Genomic DNA, 17,744 nt, shown 5'->3' with positions numbered 1-17,744 from the left:
CCAGACGGGATGATTTTTAGGTTGTTAATAATATTGTGAGATTCCACAACACCACTACCTCGAAAACTCATTATATTTTCTACTAAACATTTCCGTGAATACGCTGTGTGAGGTTAACATCAAACAGGGTAAGATGTAGTGCTCACTGTTCTCTCCTCTTGATGTCACATAATTTTTCTCATTCTTTTTAACATTCGTATCAGTCTTTTGCAGAGCATGCGCCATTGTGTAATCACTCGTGTTCCGAACAAATCCTGCACCCATGGTGGTGATCTCAATCTCATGTCATGCAAAAGTGGGTGTCTATTAGCATTTTTGATGAAAGAGCTATTCTCACCTACTGTATGATGCTATTAAGCACCATGCCGGTCTCGTGTGTTATGGTGCCATCTTGTAGTCACACACTAAAGGTAAGGAAAGAAGTACCCTCTAATTATAAAAAAGATATTTTGTTTTCACATGTTTCATTACTCATCAAGGACGCTATCAGGTTTGATTTGGTGATATCGACTGTTTATAAAAAAACAACCAAATTTAGTTCCTTTGTATCGCAAGGCAAAGCGCACTACACATATTCACTAATCACTAAGGGGCATATGCATCAACATTAGCATTTGCGATTCCTTATTAGCGAAAAATAAGGAATCGCTAATAAGGAATAGCAAAAGGCTATGCATGTAGGAATCGCTATTCAAATAGCGATTCCTTAACATTCCTTATTACCGAATCGGTAATACCGAATCGGTAATAAGGAATACCTACCCATTCATTCCTATGGGCTTGGAGGCCCATAGGAATGAATGTAAAGCCATTCTGTATTAGCGATTCGGTATTACCGAATCGCTAATAGCTGGAGCACTTTCAAGGGTGCCAGGGTGTCAAAAGGACACCCTGTTGCACCCCTGAAAATGATATGTGCACATATGTTGCACACACACATGCTCTAAGGGCATGTGTGTGCGCAACATGAAACTTTGAAAAATGCACAAAAGTGCATTTTTCAAAGTTTTTGCAAATTACCATGCAGTTCATCTTCATGGTAATTTGCTCCCCTTATTAGCGAAATCGCTAATTTTTTAACTTTGATGCATTGCATTTAAGGAATCTCACTTTGGGATTCCTTAAATGCAATCGCTATTTAAGGAATCCGTATTTAAGGAATCCCTATTTAAAGAATCGCTATTTAAGGATTCCTTAAATACCGATTTCTGCTTTTGGGTTGATGCATTGGGATTGGGTATTTTTTACTTAATACCGGGAGCTAATAAGGAATCGGTATTTTACCGACTGGATTTTGGCTTGATGCATAAGGGTGTAAGTAAAGTGGTCCCGCGTCTACGTATGTCATAGCACGCCCCGTCCCGTAGAGGGGCGGGAAGACCCCAATAATGAAGCATGACACTGAATCAGGTTTCAGTGTGTGAGGGGTATTTTACAATTTTTGAAACATTGCCCTTCCTGAAATTAAGAGAAGGTGCATAGATCTTTTTATGACACCATCATTTACATATGATTAACACCTTAAATAGGAATAGCACACACTTATGCACGTATAGATCCATGTAATAAATGGTAGAATCCCTGTGTTGAATAACAATATTTGTCGTTTGGGTCTTGTTTTATTTGTGAAAAATTACTCTATCTTTCTAAACTGGAATGGGATCCTTTTTGATGTGTTTTCACTGTCTTACTTTTTGAAGTGTTGCACTAATACTTTACACATTGTCTATGTGGTAAGCCTGACTGCTCTGTGCCAAGCTGTCCGAGGGTTGAGCACATGTTAATTTAGGGTTTGCTGTGACTTCACCATGAGAATTATTGTGGTTCCTGCTTGGGTCGGGATTTACTCACCTTAACCAGTAAACAAATTCCTTACTGTTAGTACAACTGAAATTCTTTCTGGACCTAGCTCTCTTTGGAAATACAAACATGTGGCCTATTAGTTTATACCTGTGAAAATGGTTTTAAAAAAATGGAACTAGATAAAACTCTCTCGTGAAGCACAGGTAAAAATTCAAAACTATCAGCCTGTAGTCTCCCATGTAAGGTCTTGAAGAAAATCTTGAGTAATTCCCCAAGAATATCACGCTAAAGTTGTGGCAGTGTATATCCTTTCCGAGCTGAACTATGCTAACTTCTGTTATTTGGATCTCCCCCGCGAAGTTAATAAGTAGATTTCAACGGATTAAAAGCAGTGTTTTTAGACTGGTCTCTGCTCTACTAAAGGTTGATCAGGTTGTAAATGCCAAGAAGAAACTGCATTGGTTACCAGAAGATGAAATACATTTTAAATCTTCGTGCTTGATATATTGACCTTTTAAGGCCATTATCACTAACTACAGGCTGGTGGGCACTCTTCAACCTTTCACATGATTATCGGTCCCTCATTCCAGGCCAGCACCCCTTGGAGGTAAACCATTCTCTGTGTTGGCCTCCAAAGCATGCACAGTGTCCTCTCACAGAAAATAAAAATGCAACAGCACCTAAAAGCAATCTTTCACTTAAATGGGCGTTTGCACAAAAATATGATTCTACCGTATAATACTGCTTTCAAATTTCGAATGGCATAGGGCCTAGGGTGATTTTGAGCCTATCAGAACATGTGTTACTAATTTATTAGGGCTATAGCCCTATAAACTTTAAAAACAAAGTCTGCTTAGTTCAAAATACAGTTCTGAGAGAACGTCTGCTGAATCCTGGCAGCAATGTCACAAGGAGCAGGCAACTCCCACAACAAATGCATGTTCAGTTCCAGAAACTCAAGAACACAACACAATAAAATCATGAAACTAATTTAGAAAAAAAAATGTAATGAACAATTAAAGAAAACCAAAACCATTAAAATCAGAAATAGGGAATGTGAAATATGAATTTTAAATACCTGAGGTTAAAAACGAAAACCGTCAACTCAAATTCGCAATCATGGTTGATTGAGGCCTACGTGTGATTTCAGGCAGACAATGAGGGCACGGGGATTGGGTAACCAAAGCAGATTGAGCCACTCAATGCTTTTAACTTGAGAAGTCCAGGGGGGCAACGAATAATGCAAAAGCAAGTTGGGATCCCTTGAAGTCAGATAGATCATTTGCGAGCTCCCACTGAAGCCTTCAGTTTTGGCATCAAAAGCTCAGAGCAGCCGAGATCGCTTCAAAACTGGTGTAGATTTGCAGTCTCACAGTCATGCCTTTTTTTTGGTTCCTAAAATTCTCCAGTTGGGCAAGACTGGAAGAGGTTCCCAGATAGAGCTGCAGAAGGCCAGACACTATAATACCATATATACCCGACATCATGACATTATTATGTTCGAAATTTAAGCCAGAAAATAATTGTCAAACGATATTTTTGTCCTCAATATTGTACCCTACAACCACCGATATACATCTCTAACACATCTTTTACACCTAATGTGATTTTCTTGCTATACGTTATATCCTTCACGGCATAATGTGGTTGTCCCATATTAAATCTGATCTTATTATGGCCACCAAACCTCTGCTTAGTCCAACTGACCAGTTCCTACTGATTTTGCCCTGGATACTGCTGGGGACTTCTGGTAGATTGAGTCCTCACCACCAAATGGTGCCCAACATGTCCTGGACTCTTGGCTGTTGTTAAAGTGTTCTCTGTCCCCCTCCAAATTACTGAACTTTTTGCAAAAAGAACTAGGGGTTACCAACAGACTGCTGCCAAGCCGCAGCTATGGACGTCAAACTTCTCATTAAATGAACCTGCTGGTTTGCCCCTCTGAAAGGATCCTGACTTCCAGAAAATGTTCTATGCCAGAACAAAGAGGACTTCATTGGGACCAACGCCAAGCAGTAACCAACGGTGGCTTCCTGGGCTCTGAATTTAGACTTCGCCCACTTGGAGCTTTCCTACTGTCAAGAGTTTTGAACTTTCTGTCGAAGTTGAAGTTTCCACATAGGCACTGCACTTTAGTCAGCCACCGTAAACGAGCCACTCTTCAGATTCAGCTGTAGAACCGAGCCACCAACGACCTCGTCAACAAGGACGTTTCTCCAGAAAAATGACTAAGTCAGAGGGTAAACCTTCACTAGGAAAAATCTGACCCTGTATTTAACCTGCACTCCACCAGTGTCAGCCTTAACTTTTGACTTTGACCAGATACCCACATTTGTCACTTTGTGCCTTTTGGTGCTTGAAACACCTAAAATGTTGAAAATTCATATATCCAGTTCCCCACATCAGATTTTTGTCATTTTGGTGTCTATTCGTTCACTAAAATCTTCTCTATTTTTCAAAATTGGAGTAGGATTTTTATTGTTATGTTTTCTACTTTTTTACTGTTTTGTTACTGATAAATGCTTTACACATTTCTCCTAGTTTAATCTTGTCGGCTCTGGGCTACAGCTATGGAGGGATGAGCTCAGGATTAAATTATTGAGGCCAAACTGAACCCAATAAGGCATAGTGCCATTATTACTTGCGGAGGACTACCATCCACTTCTATTAATAATTGACATGTCATACTGCCCTTACCAGGAGTTAGGCAGCACGAGTGTGGTGGTAGCAACATACTGTATTTTAGTAATGATGAACAGTAGCGTGAACAGGCCTTTGTATATGTGTCACTTGAGTGTGGCCTATCATCCCACTCACAAAATTCTGTGGCTTTGTGCTTAATTTACTCTTCCCATGCATCATGTTAGTAAGCAGTGAAGTGTGACGCACATGTTTGGGCTGTGTCCTGTGATGTTTGTGCTTGAAAGTGGTACAAATCAATGGAGGCCTGTGGGTTTCATATCATATGCCAAGACCTTTGATAAGGCATGTCGAGGAGCCCTCCCAGACAGGTTTGTGGATGCCACATTACTGGGAACTGGTGGGACACACACTAGAGGAAAAGATATCTAAGTTTCCCTGTGCACTGCAAAATGGCTCTTTGATCCTGAAAGGACCACTAATGAGTAAGGCCTTGGCATATCTCAGGAAGGAAATGGGCCTGATAGGGAAATCATAAAGAGTAGGGCTGGGGGCCTTTGCAATCTTTTGTTAGTCATATATCATTGAGAGTGACATTCTGGTGTGATCCATAAGAAACTTACATGGCCTCCGTTGTGGGGCTATCTGGGTTTTAGTAGCTCCTGCTGTGACAGACTGCTTCCTGGGCAAAGAACTCGAGCACTCAAGCCATGCACTGCTTATACCCTCACATATTGCATTACTCATGACAAGTTCAATAACAGAATCAACAACATTAGAAATCACATCGTTTTTGCCTTGGGTGCACTTGCACTTTATAGTTACTTGAGGGCTCGAGTTATAGTTGCCTCCGTTCTGGTGGATTTCAGTGGGTTTTTTTTTAATAGTTTTAGATGTTATGTTGCAACTAACATTATCACCTAACTATATTTTCACTTTACCCTTTGTGTTTTTTTTTCAGTTAATAAATAAATAAATAAACAGAGCAAACCATCTTGTACTACCTGAGGAAGGCGGAAGCTGAAACGTTGTAGTGGAAATATATTTCTGTTCTTTGGTGAATCTATTTGTTTGAGTCACTTCTTTCTTGGACATATATATATATATATATATATATATATATATATATATATATATATATATATATATATATATATATATATATATATATATATATATATATATATATATATATATATCCTCACACGTACAGTCCGGCGCAATCCTTCCCAAGTAGATCAAAGGAATCACACAGGAGCCGTGGCCTCTATTTCAGTGCAGATTTATTGCAGACACAAACGTCCTACGCGTTTCGGAGTGGAACACTCCTTCGTCACGGGCAAACTTTGTGCATTTCATCTTTGTTAATAAAGTAAATCAACATGTCACGTGATACAATCAACATAAACAAAATACTTTTTCATATTATAAATCATATGAGTATTTCCAGTTTTTAAAGTTATTTAAGGTTTTTTGTGTAAAGGGAAGGTAAATGACTAGCATATCATGAACAATGTTTTTACATGTTAAGAAATTCATAGTTTACGAATAGCGCGTTCGAATAGCGCGTTCGAGTAGCACACATTAACTTGTAACAGTTAAAAATCATCTTTCAAATGATTACTCCGTTTGTCAACTCCAAGATGGGATGAAAAATGCTTAATTCTGGTCGACATAAAGACGGTAAAAAATAAAATACCGCATAAATAAATTAATGTCGGCCGTCCTGGGATTTGAACCCCTCATGTTCAAAAGTAAAGCAGTAGTGTATTAGCCCACAGTGCTACGGGAGTATACTCTCATACCGCCCCGAAAGAGTGCTACTTGTGCTGGGCTGGCTCGGTGAATGGTTTGAATAAAATTCTACAAACAGCCTAATTAATCAGACTGAAATCCTGCTACATTTATTATAAACGCCCCAGTGGGCATACATTGATATAGAACCATTAAATCATGGTTTTCAAGTTATTGCTGATAACCAGTAGATTCAATAAGTGAATACTACTGATAATTCCTAAACTTCAAAAGCAAAAAACTTTATCAAACATGACCGTCACTGTTTGATGTGAACCATTCAATTTCTGAAGGAAAGCCCATGCATATACAAATATCGGCACTCGGGCTACGCGCTGTCTACATCAATATCGTAGAATCTGTCCAATACGTTTAAAGAACATGAGGGTCATGAGAGGACTCGTTCACGCTAATTAGCACAGTTCAATGGCGCCCCAGTGGGCCAAATCATAATAAAAGAATTTTGCTGGAGTGCTGCCCATGTGGGCAAACTGTTCAAAGGGTAGCCAATTCATCTACTTCCCCAAGCATCTGTTACCTTAAAAAAAGACAGAATGTCTATTAAAATCTTCATATCGTAACAAAAGTTATTAAAGAGGTCACACAAAATTTCTAAAAAACAGCAAGCAGAGACAACAGCAGGAATGCATGGACATATTGAACCAAACATGCATTTTAGTATAAATGTACTGATAACTCTTCATCCATATTCAACCCATGGGGCACCATGGTGTTGAATCTAATAATGAATTTGGATTCCAATTTTCTGAGTTCTAGCAATCTGTTGCCACCTCTTGTATTAGGAAAAACACAATCAATGGCAGCAAATTTGATAAGATTGGCATTGCTGTTGTGATTCTCTTGAAAATGCCGGGCTACTGGATATGTTTTGTCATTTTTATTGATAGCCCTCAAATGCTCTAACACTCTTTTCTTTCCTGGATGGATGGTGCTCCCTATATAGTATTTAGAACATGGACACTTGAGAATATACACCACAAATTCCGTATTACAATTTAAATGTTTTTGTATAACCCATGGGGCCTCATTATTGTTGAATTTCACTGATTTAATACTGCTACTATATTTACAGGCCTTGCATTGGTTGCATGTAAAAAACCCTTTGACTGCATTCTCTTTTCTAGGATTGGGGATCATGTTGTTGCATAATTGGTCTCTTAATGATTTAGGTTTACGAAAGGTGAGAGATGGATAATCTCCTATACAATCCTTCAAGTCCTTATCAGTTTTGAGCACTTCCCAAAACTTTTTTAGGCTCCTCCTGACCTCCCATGCATGGGTGCTGTAGGTGGTGATAAACCTTACAGTTTCCTTGGGCTTGATGGTTGGATCAGTTTCCGTAGGAAACAGAAGTTCCTGACGATTAAGAGCTTCTACTTTATTAATCGCCTTTTTCACTGTTTTAGCACTGTAGCCACGTGCTAAGAAACGCTCTTGCATGATAGATTTTTCATTTTCAAATTTACTGATAGTGCTGCAATTTCTGCGTGCCCGCAATAGCTCCCCAAAAGGTATGCTTTGTATGAGGTTGTGTGGATGGCAACTGTCAGCATGGAGTAGACTGTTGCCAGCCGTAGATTTTCTGAATAAGGAACTTTCTATGGTGTTATTTTTTGTCTCAAGTTTAAGATCCAAGAATTCCATGGTATCTTTGCTAATTTGGTGTGTGAATTGGAGATTCATTTCGTTGGTATTAAGGGTCTCTACAAATTCAATGGCTTGTGCCTCAGTGCCACTCCACACACAAAAGATATCATGTGGTTATCTGGCCTGTGGACATGTATAAACAAGAGGGACTTTCACAATTATCCGACACCAGAAATTGCAGCACTATCAGTAAATTTTAAAATGAAAAATCTATCATGCAAGAGCGTTTCTTAGCACGTGGCTACAGTGCTAAAACAGTGAAAAAGGCGATTAATAAAGTAGAAGCTCTTAATCGTCAGGAACTTCTGTTTCCTACGGAAACTGATCCAACCATCAAGCCCAAGGAAACTGTAAGGTTTATCACCACCTACAGCACCCATGCATGGGAGGTCAGGAGGAGCCTAAAAAAGTTTTGGGAAGTGCTCAAAACTGATAAGGACTTGAAGGATTGTATAGGAGATTATCCATCTCTCACCTTTCGTAAACCTAAATCATTAAGAGACCAATTATGCAACAACATGATCCCCAATCCTAGAAAAGAGAATGCAGTCAAAGGGTTTTTTACATGCAACCAATGCAAGGCCTGTAAATATAGTAGCAGTATTAAATCAGTGAAATTCAACAATAATGAGGCCCCATGGGTTATACAAAAACATTTAAATTGTAATACGGAATTTGTGGTGTATATTCTCAAGTGTCCATGTTCTAAATACTATATAGGGAGCACCATCCATCCAGGAAAGAAAAGAGTGTTAGAGCATTTGAGGGCTATCAATAAAAATGACAAAACATATCCAGTAGCCCGGCATTTTCAAGAGAATCACAACAGCAGTGCCAATCTTATCAAATTTGCTGCCATTGATTGTGTTTTTCCTAATACAAGAGGTGGCAACAGATTGCTAGAACTCAGAAAATTGGAATCCAAATTCATTATTAGATTCAACACCATGGTGCCCCATGGGTTGAATATGGATGAAGAGTTATCAGTACATTTATACTAAAATGCATGTTTGGTTCAATATGTCCATGCATACCTGCTGTTGTCTCTGCTTGCTGTTTTTTAGAAATTTTGTGTGACCTCTTTAATAACTTTTGTTACGATATGAAGATTTTAATAGACATTCTGTCTTTTTTTAAGGTAACAGATGCTTGGGGAAGTAGATGAATTGGCTACCCTTTGAACAGTTTGCCCACATGGGCAGCACTCCAGCAAAATTCTTTTATTATGATTTGGCCCACTGGGGCGCCATTGAACTGTGCTAATTAGCGTGAACGAGTCCTCTCATGACCCTCATGTTCTTTAAACGTATTGGACAGATTCTACGATATTGATGTAGACAGCGCGTAGCCCGAGTGCCGATATTTGTATATGCATGGGCTTTCCTTCAGAAATTGAATGGTTCACATCAAACAGTGACGGTCATGTTTGATAAAGTTTTTTGCTTTTGAAGTTTAGGAATTATCAGTAGTATTCACTTATTGAATCTACTGGTTATCAGCAATAACTTGAAAACCATGATTTAATGGTTCTATATCAATGTATGCCCACTGGGGCGTTTATAATAAATGTAGCAGGATTTCAGTCTGATTAATTAGGCTGTTTGTAGAATTTTATTCAAACCATTCACCGAGCCAGCCCAGCACAAGTAGCACTCTTTCGGGGCGGTATGAGAGTATACTCCCGTAGCACTGTGGGCTAATACACTACTGCTTTACTTTTGAACATGAGGGGTTCAAATCCCAGGACGGCCGACATTAATTTATTTATGCGGTATTTTATTTTTTACCGTCTTTATGTCGACCAGAATTAAGCATTTTTCATCCCATCTTGAAGTTAACAAACGGAGTAATCATTTGAAAGATGATTTTTAACTGTTACAAGTTAATGTGTGCTACTCGAACGCGCTATTCGAACGCGCTATTCGTAAACTATGAATTTCCTAACATGTAAAAACATTGTTCATGATATGCTAGTCATTTACCTTCCCTTTACACAAAAAACCTTAAATAACTTTAAAAACTGGAAATACTCATATGATTTATAATATGAAAAAGTATTTTGTTTATGTTGATTGTATCACGTGACATGTTGATTTACTTTATTAACAAAGATGAAATGCACAAAGTTTGCCCGTGACGAAGGAGTGTTCCACTCCGAAACGCGTAGGACGTTTGTGTCTGCAATAAATCTGCACTGAAATAGAGGCCACGGCTCCTGTGTGATTCCTTTGATCTACTTGGGAAGGATTGCGCCGGACTGTACGTGTGAGAATTTTGGGGGTGGCTACCCCAGCCGTGAGCCCGCCGAACCAGAGGCTTGGGAACAGCTACAAACTTTGTGTTCATATATATATATATATATATATATATTACCTACTGGCGGTCGCCAGTAGGTAGTTATAGTTAGGACCCCTTTTCCATAGGAAATCCGCAACATTCTATTTTGAATAACTTTGGCGCCGGTCGACGAATCCTCGCGAATTTCTCAAAATAGGTGGGGTGCTACGCTCCGCTCCTACCCTGAAAGTCTCGGGGGGATACGTCAAGCGGGGGCAGAGATTAAAGGGGGGTCCCAAAACGCGTTTTTCCCATGCATTTTTCCATAGGACCTTTAGAACGAGCTACAGCCCGAACGGCTGAACAGAATTACTAGAAATTTGGCAGAGAGGTAGTCCCTATGTCAAGGAAGTGCCTTTTGTAGGTTTGGTGTAAATCTGTTCAGTAGATTCTGAGAAAATAGCCTTTAAATCAATATATATATCTGAGCCCGCTTACGGTACACTTACCGTACGCTTACGGTAAGCTTACGGTACGCGTACGGTGGCGTGCGCGAGCGCTAATCTGATTGGCTCTTAGATCTTAGTAAACATTCGAATCGGCCGAAACCAGGAAGCGGCGTCCGCCATTTTGTCTCTCGCACTGAGTGTTATTTATCAAACATGATGCCAAAAAACATGTTACGGGGCTGTTTTGACAACTCCCTCCCACATAGTCATGTTGAGGGAGTCCCCAAACATCCCCAAGAGCAAAAACGGTTTTATTTTTTTTTCGGCAATTTCGCCGAGTACGCTTACCGTACGCTTACGGTAAGCGTACGGTAAAAAATAGAAATAAAAAAAACACTATCCACACTTACCCCACCCCCTGTGCTTTTGGTGGCCGTAGGCCACCAAATGTACAGGGCTTATAAAATCAGTAAAAAAACTATATTTTGGCAACATGAAATTATAAAATCGAAATAAAAAAAACACTATCCACATTGACCCCACCCCCTGTGCTTTTGGTGGCCGAAGGCCACCAAATGTACAGGGCTTATTAAAGTTGATAAAAACCGTGCACGGAACGCACTGCGTTAAGTGGGCGCGCACGCCTCGAATGGCGTAAAGTAACTTAGCATTTAAAAAACCGTACAAATTCACTGAAAAAACCATAGGTTTCACACACGTTATAGTTAGGAATTAGCATTTAAAAAACCTTGCAAATTCACTGAAAAAACCATAGGTTTCACACATGTTATAGTTAGCGGAAATTTTACTGATAAAAAACCAATGAAATTGCCCCGTTATAGTTAGTGCTGGCAACTATAACTCACGCGACCGCAATCTTCTGCTGATGACATATGTGTCTTTATAAAAAAAAATATTTGTAATATATGTATAGCTAAAAATGTATGGAAGAAGACATGGGCAAATAAGTGTCTAAATACAGTATTAGCATCAGCAGAGGATTGCGGTCGCGTGAGTTATAGTTGCCAGCACTAACTATAACGGGGCAATTTCATTGGTTTTTTATCAGTAAAATTTCCGCTAACTATAACATGTGTGAAACCTATGGTTTTTTCAGTGAATATATATATATATATATATATATATATATATATATATATATATATATATACATACACACACATATATATATATATATATATATGCCACAAACCTCGCCTTGTATATCTTCAGAAGAAGAAAACGAGCGTAGGCCCAGGAAACACATATGTATATATATATATAAATTCACTGAAAAAACCATAGGTTTCACACATGTTATAGTTAGCGGAAATTTTACTGATAAAAAACCAGTGAAATTCCCCCGTTATAGTTAGCGCAGGCAACTATAACTCACGCGACCGCAATCCTCTGCTGATGCTAATACTGTATTTAGACACTTATTTGCCCATGTCTTCTTCCATACATTTTTAGCTATACATATATTACAAATATTTTTTTTTCATAAAGACACATATGTCATCAGCAGAAGATTGCAGTCGCGTGAGTTATAGTTGCCTGCGCTAACTATAACGGGGGAATTTCACTGGTTTTTTATCAGTAAAATTTCCGCTAACTATAACATGTGTGAAACCTATGGTTTTTTCAGTGAATTTGCAAGGTTTTTTAAATGCTAATTCCTAACTATAACGTGTGTGAAACCTATGGTTTTTTCAGTGAATTAGTACGGTTTTTTAAATGCTAAGTTTTTTTCCCTTATAATAAGCCCTGTACATTTGGTGGCCTTCGGCCACCAAAAGCACAGGGGGTGGGGTAAGTGTGGATAGTGTTTTTTGCCCTTAACATAAGCCCTGTACATTTGGTGGCCTTCGGCCACCAAAAGCACAGGGGGTGGGGTAAGTGTGGATAGTGTTTTTTTTATTTTTATTTTTTTACCGTACGCTTACGGTAAGCGTACGGTAAGCGTACCCCGCGAAATTGCCGAAAAAAAAATAAAACCGTTTTTGCACTTGGGGGATGTTTGGGGACTCCCTCAACATGACTATGTGGGAGGGAGTTGTCAAAACAGCCCCTTTACATGTTTTTGGGCTTGATATTTTAAAAATCACTCTCAGTGCGAGAGACAAAATGGCGGCCGCCGCTTCCTGGTTTCGGCCGATTCGAATGTTTACTAAGATCTAAGAGCCAATCAGAATCGCGCTCGCGCACGCCACCGTACGCTTACCGTAAGCGTACGGTAAGCGTACCGTAAGCTGGCTCAGATATATATATTGATTTAAAGGCTATTTTCTCAGAATCTACTGAACAGATTTACACCAAACCTACAAAAGGCACTTCCTTGACCTAGGGACTACCTCTCTGCCAAATTTTGAGTAATTCTGTTCAGCCGTTCGGGCTGTAGCTCGTTCTAAAGGTCCTATGGAAAAATGCATGGGAAAAACGCGTTTTGGGACCCCCCTTTTATCTCAGCCCCCGCTTGACGGATCCCCCCGAGACTTTCAGGGTAGGAGCGGAGCGTAGCGCCCCACCTATTTTGAAACATTTGCGAGGATTCGTCGACCGGCGCCAAAGTTATTCAAAATAGAATGTTGAGGTTTTCCTATGGAAACGTGGTCCTAACTATAACTACCTACTGGCTATCGCCAGTAGGTAATATATATATATATATATATACACATATACATACACACTCCTTGGTAATTGAAATACTCAAATTGAAATAGGTAATCTTGATTTTGAACCCTAAATTTCCTTGAATTGTATTTAGCTATCTTTGTACAATGCTGTATTTTAGTATGGGCAAGTTCACTTGTAGAGTTGAACTTTCGCAGTTCTTGCCGGTGCAGTTGGCATGGTAACCATGGCTGTTTAAACTCTGAATATGCTGCCAATGCCTTTCTAGTGCATGCTGTTTTCTGATGGCCTGGCTAACTAATGCATTTCTTTGATTCAGTGATGTCTTGCTGTTTTTCTATACCGTGGTTTGTGCTCGCACAAGACTGCACTGTTAAATACTGTCTCTACTTCTTTCTATTCATGTTTATTGATCCACTAGTAGGACACAGCGCTAGAACGTTTGCTGTCAGAGATCAGGCACTGAAAGCAGGGGCAAACCACATCTGTTATTGTTGCAGCCGGTGTAACTTACACCTGATGCAAGAGCGAACGCTTCAAACCCCAGTGATTACAAACGCTATTGGATCAGACCCAAAGACCTCCCGATAATTTGCAAATATGTAAACAAACAGGTAGAAGCACTGGGAGTTTCTATTTAAGCAAAACATAGTGTCCATGTGCCATTTATAAAGGCAGACCATATTTGTACATTACGCCTTAAAAGTAACCCCAATTCGGCCCATCGCTGTTAAAGGTTAGAGACACGTGCCAGAATAGAGCAGCTATTTTTGCAAAAGCTCATCTGGAAGTCTGCCCATTAGTCGTAGTTCGAAGGGAGAAGGGAGCTTAATGCGGCACGCGCCTATTTGATGCGTTTCCAACGATGCGCGCGATCTAGAACGTTATAGCCAACACCAGGAGCAGCGACAACGCGCAAAGAGAAACGTGTTTGAGCTGCAGCGGGCACATCACAGCCTGGGGTAACATCGTGGTCTCACACGACTGCTTACATAGAAGCAGAGGCGCAACTAGAACCAAATTTCGGGGGGGGGGGGGGGGGGGCTAAGAAAACATTTCGGGGGGGGGCTGAATCTTTTAAGCCATAGGCAGAGTGGAGCTGCAGGGGCTCTTAGAAGGGGTGAAACAACAGCGAGGCCTCATTAACGTGCAAATGGTCTTTTAAAGACCTGTGAAGTGCTCGGGTGCGGCTGTGTGTGCGCCGGGCAGCTGTCTCAGCCCGGGCTGCCTCACACGACGGGGGGGGGGGGGCTGAAGCCCTGTGAGTCCAATGGGTGTTGCGCGCCTGCCTAGAAGCAAACATTGTAGGTCATTAAAATATGATGCAGATTCGTGGCTAAAATACATTGAGACGTCTCTGTCCTATGTAATAAAAGTATTTTTTTATTTACAGAGACGTTTATAAAATCAAATTCTGGAGCGCTTTTCAGTGGCTCAGCATCGTTCGCATATTCAGTGTTTTTATTTTTCCCAACACGCTAAATAAACAGTGTCTGCATTTTTCTGTGCCTTCATTTTTCTTTGGATGCTCACTTCAGATATAATCATTTTTTTAGCACACAGGTCACAAGTGGATCGAATACAAACTGCTCGAAGGTTTAATACTGTTCGTGCACAATGATTTGGCCAAAAGACTTTAGAAACTGTCTTTGTACTCCACATGAAAATGTTATGAGAGGCAGAGGAAACCCCTTTAGCATGCCTTAATCGGTGAGAATGCACGAGATATATGTAATATATACCGTCAGCTGCAGTGTCGAGCTTCCTGTTATTTAGACACAACGAGAGGTGGATTGTTAGATACAGTAGTAGGCTTCATAATTGTCAAGGGGATCACGTAGCTGCAAGCCAATATCTCAAGATGGATTGAAATCTATTGCCCTGAATGTCTTAGCACCCCTGCTCGCAATGTGTTACCGGTGTACCTTGAAATTGTCCATGTTACAAAAATAAACAATTACAGCGCACACCGTTGTAAAGTCTGCACCAATGGGATTTTCTATAGCAAGATGAAAGAAAAAAAGGAGTACCTACCCATTTTCGGCACCACTGACCACATATGGCTGTTTCTCAAAATCTCTTGCTTTCGCCAAAAACGTCACTGATGCAGTATGCCCACAAAGAATTGCTCTTGATGAAATCTAAAAAGTGAAAAGACAATTTTACGGCATTGGTATCAGGAGAAAGAATTGTTATGACTTCTAACTCCTACGGAGTCGATATAGTTTTCAACTTCATATATGAAAGCAATTCCATATGTATTTCTTGCATATAATACTGCCAAGCACCCCCACTTGCGTCAGACCCCCTGTAGCTATTTCCATCGATAGTTTTGTTTCGCTGTAGTAAGGGATCCCTTGACTTCATTCTGGCGGCGTGGCCTTCATTGTTGTGAGGAGAGCTGGGGTAAGGCCTAATAGTACTAGGCGCATTGAATAAATGACTACACACATCCTCGTGTCATGCGGTTCCTCCCCTTTTATTTAAGGATGACGTGCCATACATATATCCTATTCCGGCACCGGACAGCAGGACAGCTGACCTGTTACATCAATGACCGCCACCTAACTCATTCAACATTCTGGCGCTGTGTGTGCAGTGTGCACAGCCAGAGTCTTGCATGTGCTTATTTCGCATTGAAAATAACTTTTTCCTCACAATAAATTGAAGAAAGGGAATGACGACATTCCCAAATGACTAAATATAGTTTTCCAAAGGAGAGGAAAATGGGTATCAGCGTAATGGTGAAAGGATGAACTAGAACAAAGGATGAACGGGCAGGATGGGGTCTCAAACGCAGGAAAGTAAAATGAAAGGGAGAGGCAAAGGAGAAAATAACTCCATCAGCTTTTGTAGAAATGGCCAAGTTTGCCTTTTAATCACAATATCTATTAGGGTTTGAGACTTGCTGAAAAGGACCAGTGACTGGATCTTTTGCTTACAAAGGAATTCCTTTCTTGGTAACCTCTGCTTTCACAGGAGGCCATGCACTAGGTTGGCACCGAAAGGTGTACAAAATGAATAGAAGAAGTATCGTAAATGAACTATCAAAAGGGCTAATATGTATGCCCATGGGCCACGACATCAGAACGTGGTATCTTACATTAAGGAATTTTGGGCCTCTTGAACAACTCTCTAGTACAATCCTAAACCCTGCAAACCACACAAAAAGGCTGTAAAAGAGACTTTTTTTTAATACAAAACCTCTTTTAAGAGTTGGAGAGGTCCTTTGAACTTCAAAATGCAGTTTTGAAATCCATTATTCTGAGGACAGCAGTTTATTATATGGTGTGGTTGTGTGACCTCTCTGTGTAATAAAGTCACACATACATCTTGAGTCTAGTCAGGCAATTTGCAAAACCTTGTCTCAACCCTATGTAGCTGCAGCTTCAAGCAGTTAGGCATTGTCACAGAAACAATTGCAAAGCATTTAGAAATACCCAAACAATTGAACAAAAAGGAAACATGACATAAATAAAACTCAACACCAATTTATAAAAATAGCTCCTATTTTGATGGATTTTTAAACACCTAAATGAACAAAATCCAAATGATTAAGCAAGTAAAAAATCGCTTTTTTCATTAACATTGCCAACAAGCATTTGCACCTACTGTAGTTAATTAACAGTTACTTGGAAAACTTTAGAATATTTTTGTTAAGTTGTGAACAACTACTCTGGGCCAGTCTGAGCAAACAACTCCCGCAGAGAGCGAGTCACAAAGGTCAATGATGTTTGAAAGGACAGTTACCCGTCAATCAAAACAGTCTCTGGTTTAGTTCCAGGTTCTAAGTGTGAACCGGGATAGACATGAATAGAGTGGTTCTGATCCAAGAAATATAGGTTTCTGAAGATACCGAAGGATGCTAAGGTCGCTTATTCAGGGAGCGAGTCACATAGGTCAATGATGTTTGGTAGGACAGTTACCCGTCAATCAAAACAGTCTATGGTCTAGTTCCAGGTTCTAAGTGTGAACCGGGATAGACATTAATAGAGTGGTTCTGATCCAAGCAATATAGGTTGCTGAATATTCCGAAGGATGCTAAGGTCGCCTAACCAGTGAAGGTTTTTTTTCTGGGGCAACCCTGTTGGTCCACAAACATGGTGGGGGAATTTGGCCGCAGAGCTTGAAGTAGGGTTGATGTCTAGCCAAATACCAGGTGCCACTGCTGTACTTAACTCCGGTTACAGTTAAGCTAGTGGTTCACTTAGGCGAGTGTTCTTCTTGGGTACCAAACTGCTCTCCAACCACTCTCCAGGTTCCAGCAGACTCAGATGCAACTTTTAAGCACAGAGACTCAGTCTCTCCAGCATCACTTCAGTGGTCAGCGTCTGTCAGACAATGTGCTACCAACTCAATAACGCAGGATTCTTTCCACTTTTGCGACCCTGCAGCTGTAACAGGAAGTCAGCCAATTAATGTTTGGAGCTGTTTGGGGCTCAGGACTACTTTTCATTTCCTCTAGCAGGGCACCACAGG

The 17,744-nt window shown here is 40.2% G+C and overlaps 1 protein-coding gene across 4 annotated transcripts in view; it reads right to left on the bottom strand.

Annotated features, from left to right (window-relative positions):
- The window catches only part of WDR72 (WD repeat domain 72), a 1,103,881-nt gene that overhangs the window by 849,879 nt on the left and 236,258 nt on the right, over positions 1–17,744 (bottom strand). For all 4 annotated transcript variants that reach the window (XM_085644161.1, XM_085644164.1, XM_085644162.1 and 1 more), the window contains exon 3: positions 15,300–15,406. In XM_085644161.1, coding sequence (XP_085500287.1) covers positions 15,300–15,406 — 107 coding nt within the window. The remainder of the gene's footprint in view (positions 1–15,299; positions 15,407–17,744) is intronic.

This window comes from Triturus cristatus, chromosome 3_1 (genome assembly GCF_964204655.1).
Source record: "Triturus cristatus chromosome 3_1, aTriCri1.1, whole genome shotgun sequence".
NCBI classification, from domain to species: domain Eukaryota; kingdom Metazoa; phylum Chordata; class Amphibia; order Caudata; family Salamandridae; genus Triturus; species Triturus cristatus.
Note: the sequence above shows the minus strand (reverse complement) of the source record. Positions and strands in the feature narration are given on the sequence as shown.